The sequence below is a fragment of the Hyperoodon ampullatus genome, assembly GCF_949752795.1.
Source record: "Hyperoodon ampullatus genome assembly, chromosome: 13".
Classification (NCBI taxonomy): domain Eukaryota; kingdom Metazoa; phylum Chordata; class Mammalia; order Artiodactyla; family Ziphiidae; genus Hyperoodon; species Hyperoodon ampullatus.
This window is the reverse complement of record NC_136926.1, coordinates 76,670,181-76,684,585: the sequence shown is the minus strand read 5'-3', so window position 1 is coordinate 76,684,585 and position 14,405 is coordinate 76,670,181. Positions and strand designations below refer to the sequence as shown.

Genomic DNA, 14,405 nt, shown 5'->3' with positions numbered 1-14,405 from the left:
AGGCCACAGCTGTCCTGGCGGCCACCTGGCCCGAGGGTAGATGCCCTGGGGCATCACTTGTAGAGAGGGCAGCTGTCAGGGCGGGATGCAGATCCACGTCCACAACGAGTCCCGCCCAGACAGCATCCTCTGGACACACCATGTGGAAAAAAAACACCACTGTCTTTTTCCATGCGCTTCAAAGATAGGAAAATAGCATGGGGGGAATTTTAATACTGATCTGGCAGAGAAAGTTCACGTGGCACCTTCTTCAAACAACACTCTGCAAAGGAGGCCCTGGTTTGGAACTCCCCTTTTCATGGCCTCATAAAACACTGATTTATTGACCTTCAAAGACATACCTTTATTGTTTCAGTTTTCCTGGCATATGAATTTCTGGTAGATAACCGAAAAAGCAAGCTCATATTTCCTTATCAACACGGAGAATATGTTCATAATACAGATGTGCCATTTTGGGGGGAAGTGGTGGGAAGGAAATAACAGGGAAGGCATTTGAAATATTTATCAACAACGTGAACGAAAAGGACACTGATCCCCAAGTCTGTGATTCTCCAAACAAAGTAGTGACTTATGGCCAAGTCTTCCCACTAGGATGGGCTGGCAGGGCAGGAAGACAGCCGGGGCCGGGGCGGGCACCTACCTACCCTACAGTCCCAGTCCCACCCAGGGGATTTCCTCTGCAGGGTCTCCCCACAGGCCTTCCAGGGCTCTGCTGGCTTATCTGTTTCTGATTAGTCTACATTACCACCTCAACAAGGGCCATACAAGTGTTATCTCAAAAACTATAAATGTTTAATGTCCTGTCTGTCGTGGGGTTTCTTGAATTAAGCTAGCTTTACAGATAGCTTTGTGCTATCTATAAAGTCATAAAAATATGTGGGTTTTCTCTTTTTGGCAAGATTCCTTTAGGCCTAAACCACTGACGCCACCCTCTCAGATAGAAAGCTTTCTTCCCCACAACAGCCTCTTGGGATCATTCCCTCTCTGACCCATCCTCCGAAGACCGCTTCAGAAGCCCCTCCTCCAAAAGTCCTCCCTGATCCCTCCAACTATACTCCCTCCTTCCCTCCACCACCCTCTGCGCTTCTCGTATCATAGGCTGCGTTATTATTATCACAGCTTCACCTGTCTCGTCCTCTCGACTGGACTGTGGCCTGTGAAGACCCAGCTATGTCTTCGCCTTGTTTCTCACCAGCACAAGGTTTTACATCCCAAATATGTTTGCTGGCCTGGGTACGAGTGAATCTGCCCTTAGGTCTTGGATAACTAGGGATAAACATGGCTGTGTGATCAATTACCTCAATGAAAACAGCCTGCTCCTAGAGTTTCTTGGAATAAACAGCAGAACTATCAACATAAAAATTTTAAATGTTTTTTTCTGTAGGCAAATACTCTTACGTCTGAAGTCAGATTCCCTCACACAGGCGCAGAGAGATATAAGCACAGAGATGTTTTAAAAGGCAAAACTTACAGCCCCCCAGGTAAGTTTAAATCGATTTAATATAATGTAAATGAAACTAAATACAATACTTGCAGATAAAGCACTTTCCAGAAGCTGTTTTTGCAAAAACCAATACCTCCTCCATCCTCCACACTCAGCAGTTCTTTAAGCCTTGCCCTTCGTGTGATAACTAATCGCCAGTGCAATTCCTTTCTTTGAACTAATAGATCAGGTTGGCCAAAGAAGCAGTAATTGAACAGAGTGCTTGTAACCACAGTATCTTTGGAGGATAATACTACAACATTACATCTAGCTCCACCTTTCAGAATTAATGGATTTCCACTGGGGAGACTGGGCACAAACTTATATCATTTGATTAGAGCCATCGCAATATCATTTGATTGTTTCCTGTTTAGGTATGATTTAAAAATGCACATAATATAAGTAGCCAAAAGGGAAGGGGTGGGGGAAGATAGCCCTTGCTGAAAGATAGCTCTGAGAAATAAATGTTTTGATAGCAAATGAGTTCATGTTAGAACGTACTGCATTTTACACATATATGTACATACGTAGTTTTTGCAATAACACTGTGAGATGCTTTTTTTTTTTTTTTTTTTGCGGTACGCGGGCCTCTCACTGTTGTGGCCTCTCCCGTTGCGGAGCACAGGCTCCGGACGCGCAGGCTCAGCGGCCATGGCTCACGGGCCCAGCCGCTCCGTGGCATGTGGGATCTTCCCGGACCGGGGCACGAACCCGTGTCCCCTGCATCGGCAGGCGGACTCTCAACCACTGCGCCACCAGGGAAGCCCCGAGATGCTTTTTTTTAAAACTGTGTAGTGAGCAGGTTTTTCTCAGGTGGCTAGCTGTTCACTGGAGCCCTAGTCCTGTGGTTCAAATAAGGCAGCACCCTGTCCAACCTGTTGAACACTTAATTATGCAACACCTGAAGTGTTTAAAATGAAAAATTCCAGCAGGCTTTTCCGCCTTCTTTGCCCTCAACCATTCCTAGAGACTCATACAAGTAGAAACGAAATAGACTGAATCTTCCTGGGAACTGTCTGCTCCAGCCTTATAGCACGTTCCTGTTATTTCTGTCAAGGCTCTAATCACAGGCTGGCTTCCCCCTCTCCCCTCACTCCAAACACAGTTCTCCAAGTGCCGTTCCCCTTGTCTTCTTGGGGTTTCGAGCTGTTCCCCCGAAAGCTGTTAACAAGAGCCTAAACCAATCTTTACAGAGAAGGGAAATCTGAAACTGCTGAAACCCAGAAAACCACCACCATTTACCCTTTCCTCTGAGGGACTTCCAAGTATACAAGGCTTTCATAGTATTTGTGGTGCCGGGCTTCCTACACTACAGCTCTCCTCCGGGGAGGGCAGAAAACCAGTAACTGGTTTTATTTATTTGGCAACTGTACCGAGTGATCTTGTAAAGAAATCTCTTCTGAGAGGACTTGGGGTGCGGAGGACAACACGACGTAGGAAGATGCTCTTGTTCTGGCACCCCCAGACCTCTTCACGCCTTTTATCAGCCCCGTGGGCCGCCAGGGGAGCCCCGGGTGCCTCCTGGGTTGGGAGCCCCAGCAGGGCCTGGCCCCAGTGAGAGTAACCACTGCCCGCTGTGCCCGCCGGCCCGTCCCAGTCCCATCCCGGCTGAGCGCATGGAGGACAGGGCTGTTTCTGGCTCCTCTACTGGCTTGAAGCACCCCAGGTACCTTGGTTTCTCCGACTGTGAACACTATTTTGTCCTAACATCATCAGAGGGGTTCTGAGAACAAGTGACTCTATGTCATTCTGGGCCAGAACCTGAGCCGGTGGACCTTAAACTGTAGGGAGGAGTCGGAGGGGAGAAGGGAGACATAAAAAAGAGGGGAGCATAAGAAAGAAATCTGATGTCAGCCTTTCTGAAGAAACTACCAAATCCTGTTTCACCACACGCCCGGGAGGCGAGCATCGCTCTAGTCTTCAGACTACCAGCGAAGCTGAGGTGGGGAGAGCGTGTGAAGCCCAGTTAGAGGGAAGGACCGAGGGCTCCGGCGGGTTCAAAATGGCCCGAAAGGAGAAATCGTATGTGGGATGGTTACTTAACGTGGGCACTGTCCGCGGCTCCGAATTTTTCCCTCGCTGCTTCTTCTGCTCGCGGGGGAAGGGTCTGTGTCCACGCCGCTGCCTCCGCAGCGGCTACACTGCAGGGGCACCTCGCAGACGCTCCAGAAATGTTTAGAGAATAAACGGCACCACCAAAGCCTGCCACTAAATGGGACTTTTGGAAGCGCCCGTGTCCGGGTGCTGGGGTCCCGCAACTCCCCGTTCTGCACCCCAGTTCCCCTCCACTCGCCCATTCCCTCCTTCCACCGTCCAACCCGCAGCCCCCCAGCTCTCCGCCCTCTCCGCCCCCAAATCCTCAGCTCCTGCGGCTCCGTCCAGGCCTCGGGACGTCTGGTAGCCGCCGCGCCGCGTCCTTCCCCAGCTCCCGCGAAGGCGTCGGGCGCGGGACCCGGCGCGCGGGGAGCGGGAGCCGGGGCAGCCCCCCTTACCTGCAGCCGGCCGAGCAGCGCGCAGAGCGCAAGCAGCGCGGGCAGCGGGCGGCGCCGCCGGGCGCGAGGGGCCATGGCGCGGAGGGGCGGGCTGGGCGGCCCGTTCTGCGGCCTCTGCTGCCCAGGCGGCGCGGCAACCCAGGGCCTCGGGTTCGGTCCTCTCCGCCGTCTCCGGGCCCCGCCCCGCCCCGCCGCCCCGCCGCCCCGCCCCACCCCGCCGCCCCGCCCCACCCTGCCGCCGCCCGGCCCAGCCCCGCGCCGGGCACCTGTTCCCGCCCGCCCGCCCGCCCGCCAGGTGGTGCCTGAACGAGGCGGGCGGTGTCCGCTTCCCGCGCCTTGGTGGCGGGGCGGGGGGGGGACGAGAGGGGGGACGGGGAGGGTGCCTGGAGGTGGGGGTCGCGGGGGCGACCTGGGGTGCTCTCCGCGCCCGCCGCCCGCGTCCTCTGCCGCACTGTGCGCCCCTGTACGCAGGTTTGCCTGCGACCTGCCTTCGGGTGTCTTTCACGGTCACAGACGCGGCCGGCCTGCATCCCAGGACTGTCGGAGCCGAACTCCCGGGAAAGGAAGACAGCCCGACGGCCTGGCCCCCGCCTCGCGCGCGCGCTCAGGCTTCCCCACGGGGCCTCCCAAAGCAGGTGCACCTCGACCAAGAGTTAACGAGGAGAGGGTCTCCATCGGCGATTCCATAGAGCTCAGTGAAAGGATCAACCCAATATAGCGTCGAGCACGCTTCATCATATCCCTCGTTCAGTCTTCCGGCCAGAAGCCACTTCCTCTTGCCTCCTCCAAGCTGTCAGCCGCCACGCTGTCTCCGCACCCCCGCCTCCTGTGCTTAGGAATACGTCTGCTCTCACCTGCCCTGTGGATGCTGGATGCACACGTACACCCAAGCCTTTGCACAGATAACTTTTTTGAGTGAAAACACTGGTCCTCAGGTCAATAGAATGTATTGTTTTGAGTTCCAGAACCATCAACTTATCTTAACTTTTAGCCCAGCAAGTGGTGTGAATATTCCATGTGCACTTGGAAAAACTGTATTTCACTGTGGCTGGTGAAATGTTTTATAAATGTCAATTAGGTTAAATTGGTTGAAATACCCGTATTGGTTTTCTGTCTACGTGTGAGAAAACTGGAACAGTTTTTTTCCAACAAAAACTGTGGATTTGTCTATTTTTCTTGATCTGTCAGTTTTCTTATTTCATGTTTTTGAAGCTCTGATTAGAGGCATAAACATTTGGGATTACTATGTCTTTTTGATGAATTGATCCTCTTATCATTATTACATGTCCTCCTTGATTGGTGGTTAAATTTTGGCTTCTGAAACCTTTGATACTGTATAGCCCTTCACCTTTCTTATGAATAGCATTTACATGGTATATTTAATTCTGTCATTTTACTTATCTATGTCTATTTAAAGTGACAGCATGTAATTGGGTCTTGCTTTTTCAATTTATCCAGTTTGACAATCTCTGTGTCTTGATTGGAGTGTTTAGGCCATTCACATTTAATGTGATTATAGATATGGTGAAGTTTAAGTCTTCCTATTTGTTTTCTGTTTGTTCCATCTTTGCTCCTTTTTTTCCTCTTTTCTTACCTTCTATTGGATGATTTGAGTATTTTTAGGATTCTGTTTTTTCTCCATTGTTAGCTTATTTTATATACCTCTTGTTTTGTTCTTTTTAGTTCTGGGTTTACAATATGTATCTATGACATCACAGTCTACCTTCAGATAAAATTCTGCCACTTCAGGTATATTGTAAGAACCTTGGAATGACATACTTCCATTTCCCCCTCCCACCTTTGTGCTATTGTAATCGTGCTAGTTGCTTTACTTTGTAACTCCCTACTGTGCAGCTTGATTGGTACACTGCCCAGTTACTTTTGTGCTTTTTGGAAACCAGTCTGGTAGTGTTGATTTAAAAAAAAATAAAAGTGCAAATATCCTTTGACAAAGCAATTCCATATCGTAGTAAAGGAAACAAGTTACAGAGTAATACCATCCCATGTTGTAAACAATAATCAGAAACATGATTTATTTACCTAAGCAGAGGAAGTTTCTGGAGAGACAATAATAGTAGCAAACACTAACAGCATCCTTACACTTACAAATTCATTGAATCCTCACAACAGCTTTGTAAGAAGTACTGTCATTTGTCCCATTCTACAGATGAGGAAACTGAGGCATAGAGGTTAATAACTTGCCCTAGGGTCACTTGCTGAAAAGTGAGAGAGCTGGGATTCAAGCCCTGGCTATCTGGCTCTGGAGTGTGAGTTCTGCCTTACTAAGCACCAATTTATTTTTCAGGTTTTTAAAAATTGAACTGTAGTTGATTTACAATGTTTTGTTAGTTTCGGGTGTACAAGAAAGTGATTCAGTTATATATATATATTCTTTTTCAGATTCTTTTCCATTATAGGTTATTATAAGATGTTGAATATAGTTCCCTGTGCTATACAGTAAGTCCTTGTGGTTTATTTTATATACAGTCGTGTGTATCTGTCAATCTCATCCTCAAAATTTATCCCTCCTCCCCCTTCCCCTTTGGTAACCATAAGTTTGTTTTCTATGTCTGTGAGTCTGTTTCTGTTTTGTAAATAAGTTCATTTGTATCATTTTTTTAGATTCCACATATAAGCAATATCATATTTGTCTTTGTCTGATTAACTTCACTTAGTATGATAATCTCTAGTTCCATCCATGTTGCTGCAAATGGCATTATTTAATTCTTTTTTATGGCTGGGTACTATTCCATTGTGTGTGTGTGTATATGTATCTGTATACATACAATATATATATCACATCTTCTTTATCCATTCATCTGTTGATGGACACTTAGGTTAAAGCACCTAATTTTTAACATTAGGTGAGTTCCAAAAGGAAAAGGAGAGACTGCTAATTTTAACTTTTGATGTTCCTGAGCTATTTACACTGAGGAAAAAGTACTTTTACATTTTAACTGACAGGTCTGTAAATTTGGTAAACAGATGTTAAAACTCCAGATGAAGTAAGTACAGGAATGGTAAAAAATACAGATTAAAAAATATTTATCTGACCTACTGCCGTCTTGAATGTGGAGACAGGCTTTCTGGAAATGGTAGTGTGTGAGATTATGATTTTGATAAAAGGAACTGACTTGTGGGACAGGGTACTTTCACTGTGGCACTTTATGAGAAATACCAAGGGTTACTCCTGGCACATTTCCAACATCAACGCCTTCTTTTTTCAAAAAAGTTTAGGGGACTTAAAACTTCTGCTTGGAAAGCCCCAGAGGTGAGTGTGCTGGTTTTGGAAGCACTCTGAACAACAGAATGCCCATGTTAACATATTAAATCTACTCAAACAAGTTTAATTGGAAAAAAATGAAAGTACTTTTAGAGACTCTCTTTCTATATTTACAGAGCTATCACTCAAATAATTCAAATATTTTATAAAGATTAACGTAGAATACATTTGTCATCAACAAGATCCATTAAAATGATCTTGAGGACATTATCTTTCCTATATGAATAGCATTATTATGAGAAATATGGAAGTAAGTTAAATCAAATACTATCTTCCTCTATTAAGTGAAGGATGCATACACTATAGCTAAAGAGATTGCTCATCATTTACAGAAACTAAGTGTTATTTATGATTTTTATAAGCCCCACATTTATAGGTACATGTACAATTAAATTTTGGTTATATGTAATAAATGTAAAATTCATTTAAAATAATAGATGTTTTAACATTTATTAAAGGTAAACATTTCCAATTTTTAAAAAGTAATCAGGTGACAGTGAATTGTTTTATTTGTACTGGGGAAAAATAAAACACATTATACAAATACAGGCATCGTAGGTTTATTTGAAAATTATTTTACATGGATAATGCACACCTCACCCTGGAAATCCCCACTACTCCCCACTTCTGCAGGAACTGTTTAGTTTTCAGAATCAAAAAGGTAAAATAAAAATGTGGCTATCATTTTTGTTTCTAGTGGATGGTTTGTAAGTATTATAGCATTACATTTTAATGGTCTTTAGGCATCTGAAAATAGACACTATCTTGTTAATGAAATGCTTATGAATGTCCGCAAGAATAAGAATTAATCAGCTTATGTAATTTTTTTCACGTGGTGATACAAAATAGTTACTGGGCAGAGCTAAAGCAAACACTTAAAAAGCAAAGTTATTGTAAACATCAGACTTCACAAATCTTTCAGTAAAAGCTTACTAGTAAATACAAATGTTTTTATTACCTACCCTGTTATGGTTTGCTCCTCCACTCATCTTGCCTATAAAACACTTTTTAAACAAAAGTAAACCATTGATAAATCAGTGTTCACTCACAGATCAATCAAGGTACAATACTATCCCATAATGACACCCAAATATAATAGGAAATTTCATACCTATGTTCGTGAGAGAGATTGGCCTGTCATTCCCTTTCTGAATTGGGTCTTGTCAAGTTTTGGTGTCAGGGTTTTGCTGGATAAGATTGAGGTATGTGGAAGAACTTTGAAAGGGTGTATAAATGGTGTTATTTTTTTCCTTAAATATTTGGTAGAATTCACCGATGAAGCCATTTGGGCATTGGGGTTTCTTTGTGGCATGGTTTTAAATTACAAGTTCACTGTATTTAATAGATATAGAACACAGAGATTTTCTATTTCTTTTCGTGTTGGTTTTGGTAAGTAGTTCATGTGTGTGTTTGTTTCTAAATAGGAATATGTTCATTCCATCTAATCTTTTAACTTTGCTGGTATACAGTCATTCATAAAATCTCATATTTTTAATGTAGTGTTTGTAGGGGTTTCTTCTTTTTAGTTTCTAATACTGATAATTTATGCCTTCTCTTTTTCTTGGTTAGTCTTGCTGGGGTTTAATCAGAGTTCAATTAATTAGAATCAAATTTTTAGCTTTGTTCATCTTCCGTATTGTATTTTGAGTTTTCTATTTCATTAATTTCTGATCTTTATTGATTCTTCCACTTTGCAGTTCTTTTCAAACTTCTTGAAATTGAGATAATTGACCTTAAGCCTTTCTTCTTTTCTAATCTATGTATCTAAAGCTTATGTACAGCTCCCTCTAAGCATGGCTTTAGTTTTGTCTCACAAGCTTGATATTTTTGAATTTTCATCATTTAATAAAAATGTTTTCTGGGCTTCCCTGGTGGCGCAGTGGTTGAGAGTCCGCCTGCCGATGCAGGGGACATGGGTTCGTGCCCCGTTCTGGGAAGATCCCACATGCCGCGGAGCGGCTGGGCCCGTGAGCCATGGCCGCTGAGCCTGTGCGTCCAGAGCCTGTGCTCCGCAGCGGGAGAGGCCACAACAGTGAGAGGCCCGTGTACCGCAAAAAAAAATAAAAAATAAATTAAAAAAAAAAAAGTTTTCTAACTTTCATTACCCTTTCTTCCTTAACCTATGGTTTCTTTTGAAAGCACATTGCTTACATTTTCAACATTTGGCATTTTCTAGTTACCCTTTTGTTATTAATTTATAACTTAATTCCGCTGTGGTCAGAGAAGATATTCTGTAGGATTTCAGTCCTTTGAAACTTGTTGAGAAGATTTGCTCTGTGACACAGCGTATCGTCATTTGTTAAATGTACACTTGAAAATAAATGGGTATTTTGCAACTACAAGTCTTTTGCAACAGACTTCTTCATAAGATGATCAGGTCAAATTTATAATTGTGTTGTTCAAATCTTTCATGTCCTTCCTGATTTTTAAACTGCTTGTTCTCTGTCAGTTTCTGAGAGGAGTGGGTTAAGAACATACAAAACTTCCACTATGATTATATGATGATTTTTCCTTTAGTTCTGTAATTGTTTACTTAATATATTTTGAAACCATTACATGCAAAAAAAAAGATTAAAAAAATCATTCTATTCTTCCTGTCTACAAGCTTGACATTTTTTTAATGGTTACTTAAACTAGAGATTATAACATGCCTCCTTAACTTGTTAAAGTCTAATGCAAAATAGCAGTTTTATTATTTCCTGGGCAATGCAGGAAACTTAGACTGCTTTAACATCAATCACATCCCACCCCCACCTTGTGCTCTTTTTGTTGGGTATGTATATTTTAAATCCTATAGACATTTAAAAATTTGCCCACATATTTATCTTTTTTATTGCTCCATATTCCTTTTTGCATCTCTAAGATGCCACCTAGGACCACTTTCCTTTGGCCTGAATAACTTTTTCTGGTTTTTCTTTGGTGTGAGTCTGCTGGTAACAAATTCTGTTTTGGGGCGTTTTTCTAGGGGGACAGTGTCTAAAAATATCTTAATTTGCCTTCATTTGAAGTTCTAGGGTGGCAGTTATTTTCTTTCAGCATTTAAAAAATATAATGGCTTTGTTTTCTGTCGATAAGCCAACTATCAGTCTTACAGTTGCTGCTTTTAAGATTTTCTCTTTGTATTTGCTTTCCAGCAGGTTTACTATAACATATGTCGGCTTAGTTTTCTTGGAATCTATCCTGTTTGTAGTTCCTTGTCCTTCTTGATGTTTTTTGTTAGTTTGAGAAAACTTTTGGCCATTCTCTCTTCAAATAACATTTCTGCCCAATCTCTCTCATCTCCCCTTCTGCCCCATACGACTTTTACCCTCTTTTCTGTGTTTTGCATTAAAAAAAAAAAAAATCTGGGCTGCTTCCTGTTTCCGGTTCCACATGTAGGGAGCTTGGAAGTTGCCACTCTGTTCCAATGAGTAAAAAGCTGAACAAACTGAAAAATCGATGAATCTTCCTAAATCCATTTAAGAGAAGGGAGGTCACAGGGCACACCACTGCCCCCCACACTGGAGAGACTGACAGGCAAATACAGAGAATCACAAGCTACCAGAGGAGAAGCTCACAAGCTGTAACCTCTGTGGGAACCAGGGGAGGAGTAGAAAAACCACAACGGTAATTGATCAATTGCTGGAGGCCCGGAGTGGACAAGTCTGAGAGTTAAAAACTCCAGGGGGACCCAGTCATAGAGGGGTTCCTACTCCTTTGTGAGTTTTACCTCCAGGAGCTTGACCAGGTTCTCACAGCAGATGTCAGAGAAAAATCTCCTGTGCTTCTGGCAGGGGGAGGAGAGAAGAAACAATTTTGAAATACACCAGACTGCTCTGTTCTTCCTAACAAGGCCTGCCCTTAGGAAAACTAGTGAACCTCAGAGCCTAAGCTGCTGGGTATTATCAGAGCCTAACCCGGGGAAGGGAAATACCCAACTCCAGCCCACCATTGCCATTCTGTCACACCTAAGAGGGGAGGACAAAGCTGAGAAACACATGCGAAGTTCGAAGTCCAGAAGCACAGGCTCACTAAAGACCAAGACCTAATCACAGGACTCATTAGAATGTTTCTCTTCCCCTGTCACCTACCACTCCATTACTAAAGGCCTATTTACAACAGTTGCTCTTACCTAGTACATCACGTCTGGTTATCAGGAAAAAACCACAAGGCATACTAAAGACAAAAAACACAGTTTGAAGAGTCAGAGCAAGCATCAGAACCAGACATGGCAGGTATGCTGCGATAATCAGACTAGAAATTTAAAAACAACTATGATAAATATGCTAAGGGCTCTAATGGATAAAGTAGACAGCATGCAAGAACAGATGGTCAATGTAAGCAGAGAGACAGAAATCCCAGGAAAGAATGAAAAAGAAATGCTACAGGTAAAACCACTGTACAGAAATGAAGAATGCCTTTGATGAGCTTATTAATAGGCTGAACATGGCTGAGGAAAGAATCTCTGAACTTGAGGATATATCAGTAGAAACCTCAAAATTGAAGAGCAAACAGAAAAAAGACTGAAAAAAAAAACCCAACTACAAAAGTTATAACATATGTATAATGGAAATACCAGGAGAGAAGAAAGAGGAAAGAAACTGAAGAAAAAATTGAACCACTAATGATGGAGGATTTTACCAAATTAATGTCAGATGCCCAACCACAGATCCAAGAAGCTCAGAGAACACCCATCAGGATAAATGCCAGAAAAACTACATACAGGCTTATCATTTTCAAACTATAGAAAATCAAAGATAAAGAAAAATATCCTGAAAGAAGCCAGAGGAAAAAAAAATCTTTGCTCTTTAGAGAAGCGGAGATAAGAATTATATCTGACTTCTCCTAAGAAATCATGCAAGCAAGAAGAGAGTGGAGAGACATTTTTAAAATGTTGAGAAATAACTCACTAACCTAGGATTGTGTGACCAGTGAAATTACCCTTCAAAAGTGAAGGAGAATTAAAGACTTTCTCAAGCAAACAAAAAGTGATGGTATTGTTGCCCATAGGCCTGCCTTGCAAGAAGTGTTAAAAGAAGTTATTTAGAGAGAAGAAAGGTAACATAGGTCAGAAACTCAGATTTATATAAAGGAAGGCATTGAAGAAATAATAAGTGAAGGTAAAATAAAAACTTTTTTCTTATACTTAATCTAACAGATAAAGATTTTTCAAAATAATATCGACGATGTTTGCTTATGTATACATCATATACATATGTATGCTTATGTATATATTATATATATTGCTTATGTATGCTTATATATAAGTGAAATGAATGACAGCAATGATACAAGGGATGGGAGCAATTAGGATTATTTTGTTAATATAAGGGACCCACACTACCTGTGAAGCATTCTAGTGTTATGTGAAAGTGGACTTGGATTAGCTGTAAACATATACTGGAAACTCTCGGAAAACCACTAAAATAAGTTTAAAAAAAAAGAGGTAAAATTGATATGCTAAGAAAGGGAAGAAAATGAAATCATACAAAATGTTTAATCAAAACCACAAAAAGAAGAAAAAGAGTGGAAGACAAAAATACGAACAAAGCACAAGGACAACAAATAGAAAACAGTAATAAGTATGGTAGATATTAATCCAATTATAGCAATAATCATTTTGTTTTTTAAAACATTTATTTATTTAGGCTGCACCGGGTCTTAGTTGCAGCGTGCAGGATCTTTGTTGTGGCATGCAGGATCTTTAGTAGCAGCATGTGCAATCTTTTAGTTGCAGCCCGCAGACTCTTAGTTGCGGCACGCGAACTCTTAGTTGTGGCATGCATACTCTTAGTTGCGGCATATGAACTCTTACTTGCAGCATGCATGAGGGATCTAGTTCCCCGACCAGGGATCAAACCCAGGCCCCCTGCATTGGGAGCACGGAATCTTACTCACTGGACCACCAGGGAAGTCCCTCAATAATCACTTTAAACATCAATGGTTTAAAGGTACCAATCAAAAGAGATTGTTGGAGTGGATCAAAAAACGAGACCTAACTATATGTTGTCTGCAAGAAATCCATTTTAAATATAAAGACACATATGATTAAAAGTAAATGGATAGAGAAAGATATGCCATGTTAACACTAATAAAAAGAAAGTGAGAGTAGCTATATTAATTTCAGGCAGAGCAGATTTCAGACTAAGGAAACTTTGTCTGGGATAAAGAGGGGCATTACATAATGATAAAGAGTCAATTCCCCAAGAAGATATAACAGTCCTTAAAGTGTATGTGCCTAATAACAGAGCATCAAAATACATGAGGCAAAAACTGATAGAACTGCTAGGAGAAATAGATTAATCCACTATTATAGTTGGAGACTTCAACACACCTCCCTCAAAATGGACAGATTTAGGAGGCATAAAAATCAATAAGAGCATGGTTGAACTCAACAACACCATCAATTAACTGGGTATAATTGACATCTGTAGGCTACTTCATTCAACAACAGCAGAAAACACATTTTTCTCAAGCTCACATGGAACATTCACCAAGATAAACCATATTCTAGGACATAAAACATATCTTAACAAATTTTAAAGAAGTTAGATGTATCTGTTCTCAGATCACAATAGAATTAAACTAGAAATCAGTAAAAGAAAGATAACTGGAAAATCCCAAAATACGTGGAGATTAAACAACTTCTAAATAACATATGGGCCAAAGAAGAAACCTCAAGAGAAATTTTAAAATATTTTGAACTAAATGAAAATGAAAATAAAATTTATCAAAATTTGTGGGATGCAGCATTAAGCAGTGCTAAGTGGGAAACTTACAACCTTGAATCCATATATTAGAAAAGAAGATAAAAAATCAGTCATCTAAGCTTCCACCTTAGGAAACTAGAAAAAGAACTTCAAATTCAATCCAAAAAGTAGAAAAAAAGAAATTATAAGAGTTAGAGCTGAAATCATTGAAATTGAAAATAGGAAATCAATAGAGAAAAATCAACAAAACCAAAAGCTGATTCTTTGAAAAGATCAATGAAACCAATAATCCTCAAGCCAGGAAAGAGAGAAAGAGAGAAAGAAAGAGAGAAGACACAAATTACTATTATCAGAAATGAAAGAGGGGACATCACAACAGATCCCATGGACATTAAAAGGATAATAAAGGAATACTGTGAACAACTCTATGCCCACAAATTTGATAACCTAGATGAAAT

At 41.6% G+C, this 14,405-nt stretch overlaps 1 protein-coding gene across 3 annotated transcripts in view; it reads right to left on the bottom strand.

The window, feature by feature from the left end:
• TNFRSF11A (TNF receptor superfamily member 11a) overlaps positions 1 to 4,050 on the bottom strand; it is a gene marked incomplete at both ends in the record, with an annotated part of 55,819 nt that extends 51,769 nt beyond the window's left edge. For all 3 annotated transcript variants that reach the window (XM_079718270.1, XM_079718271.1, XM_079718272.1), the window contains one exon: positions 3,976 to 4,050. In XM_079718270.1, the coding sequence (XP_079574396.1) occupies positions 3,976 to 4,050 (75 nt within the window). The remainder of the gene's footprint in view (positions 1 to 3,975) is intronic.
• Between the last annotated feature and the right edge of the window lie 10,355 nt (positions 4,051 to 14,405).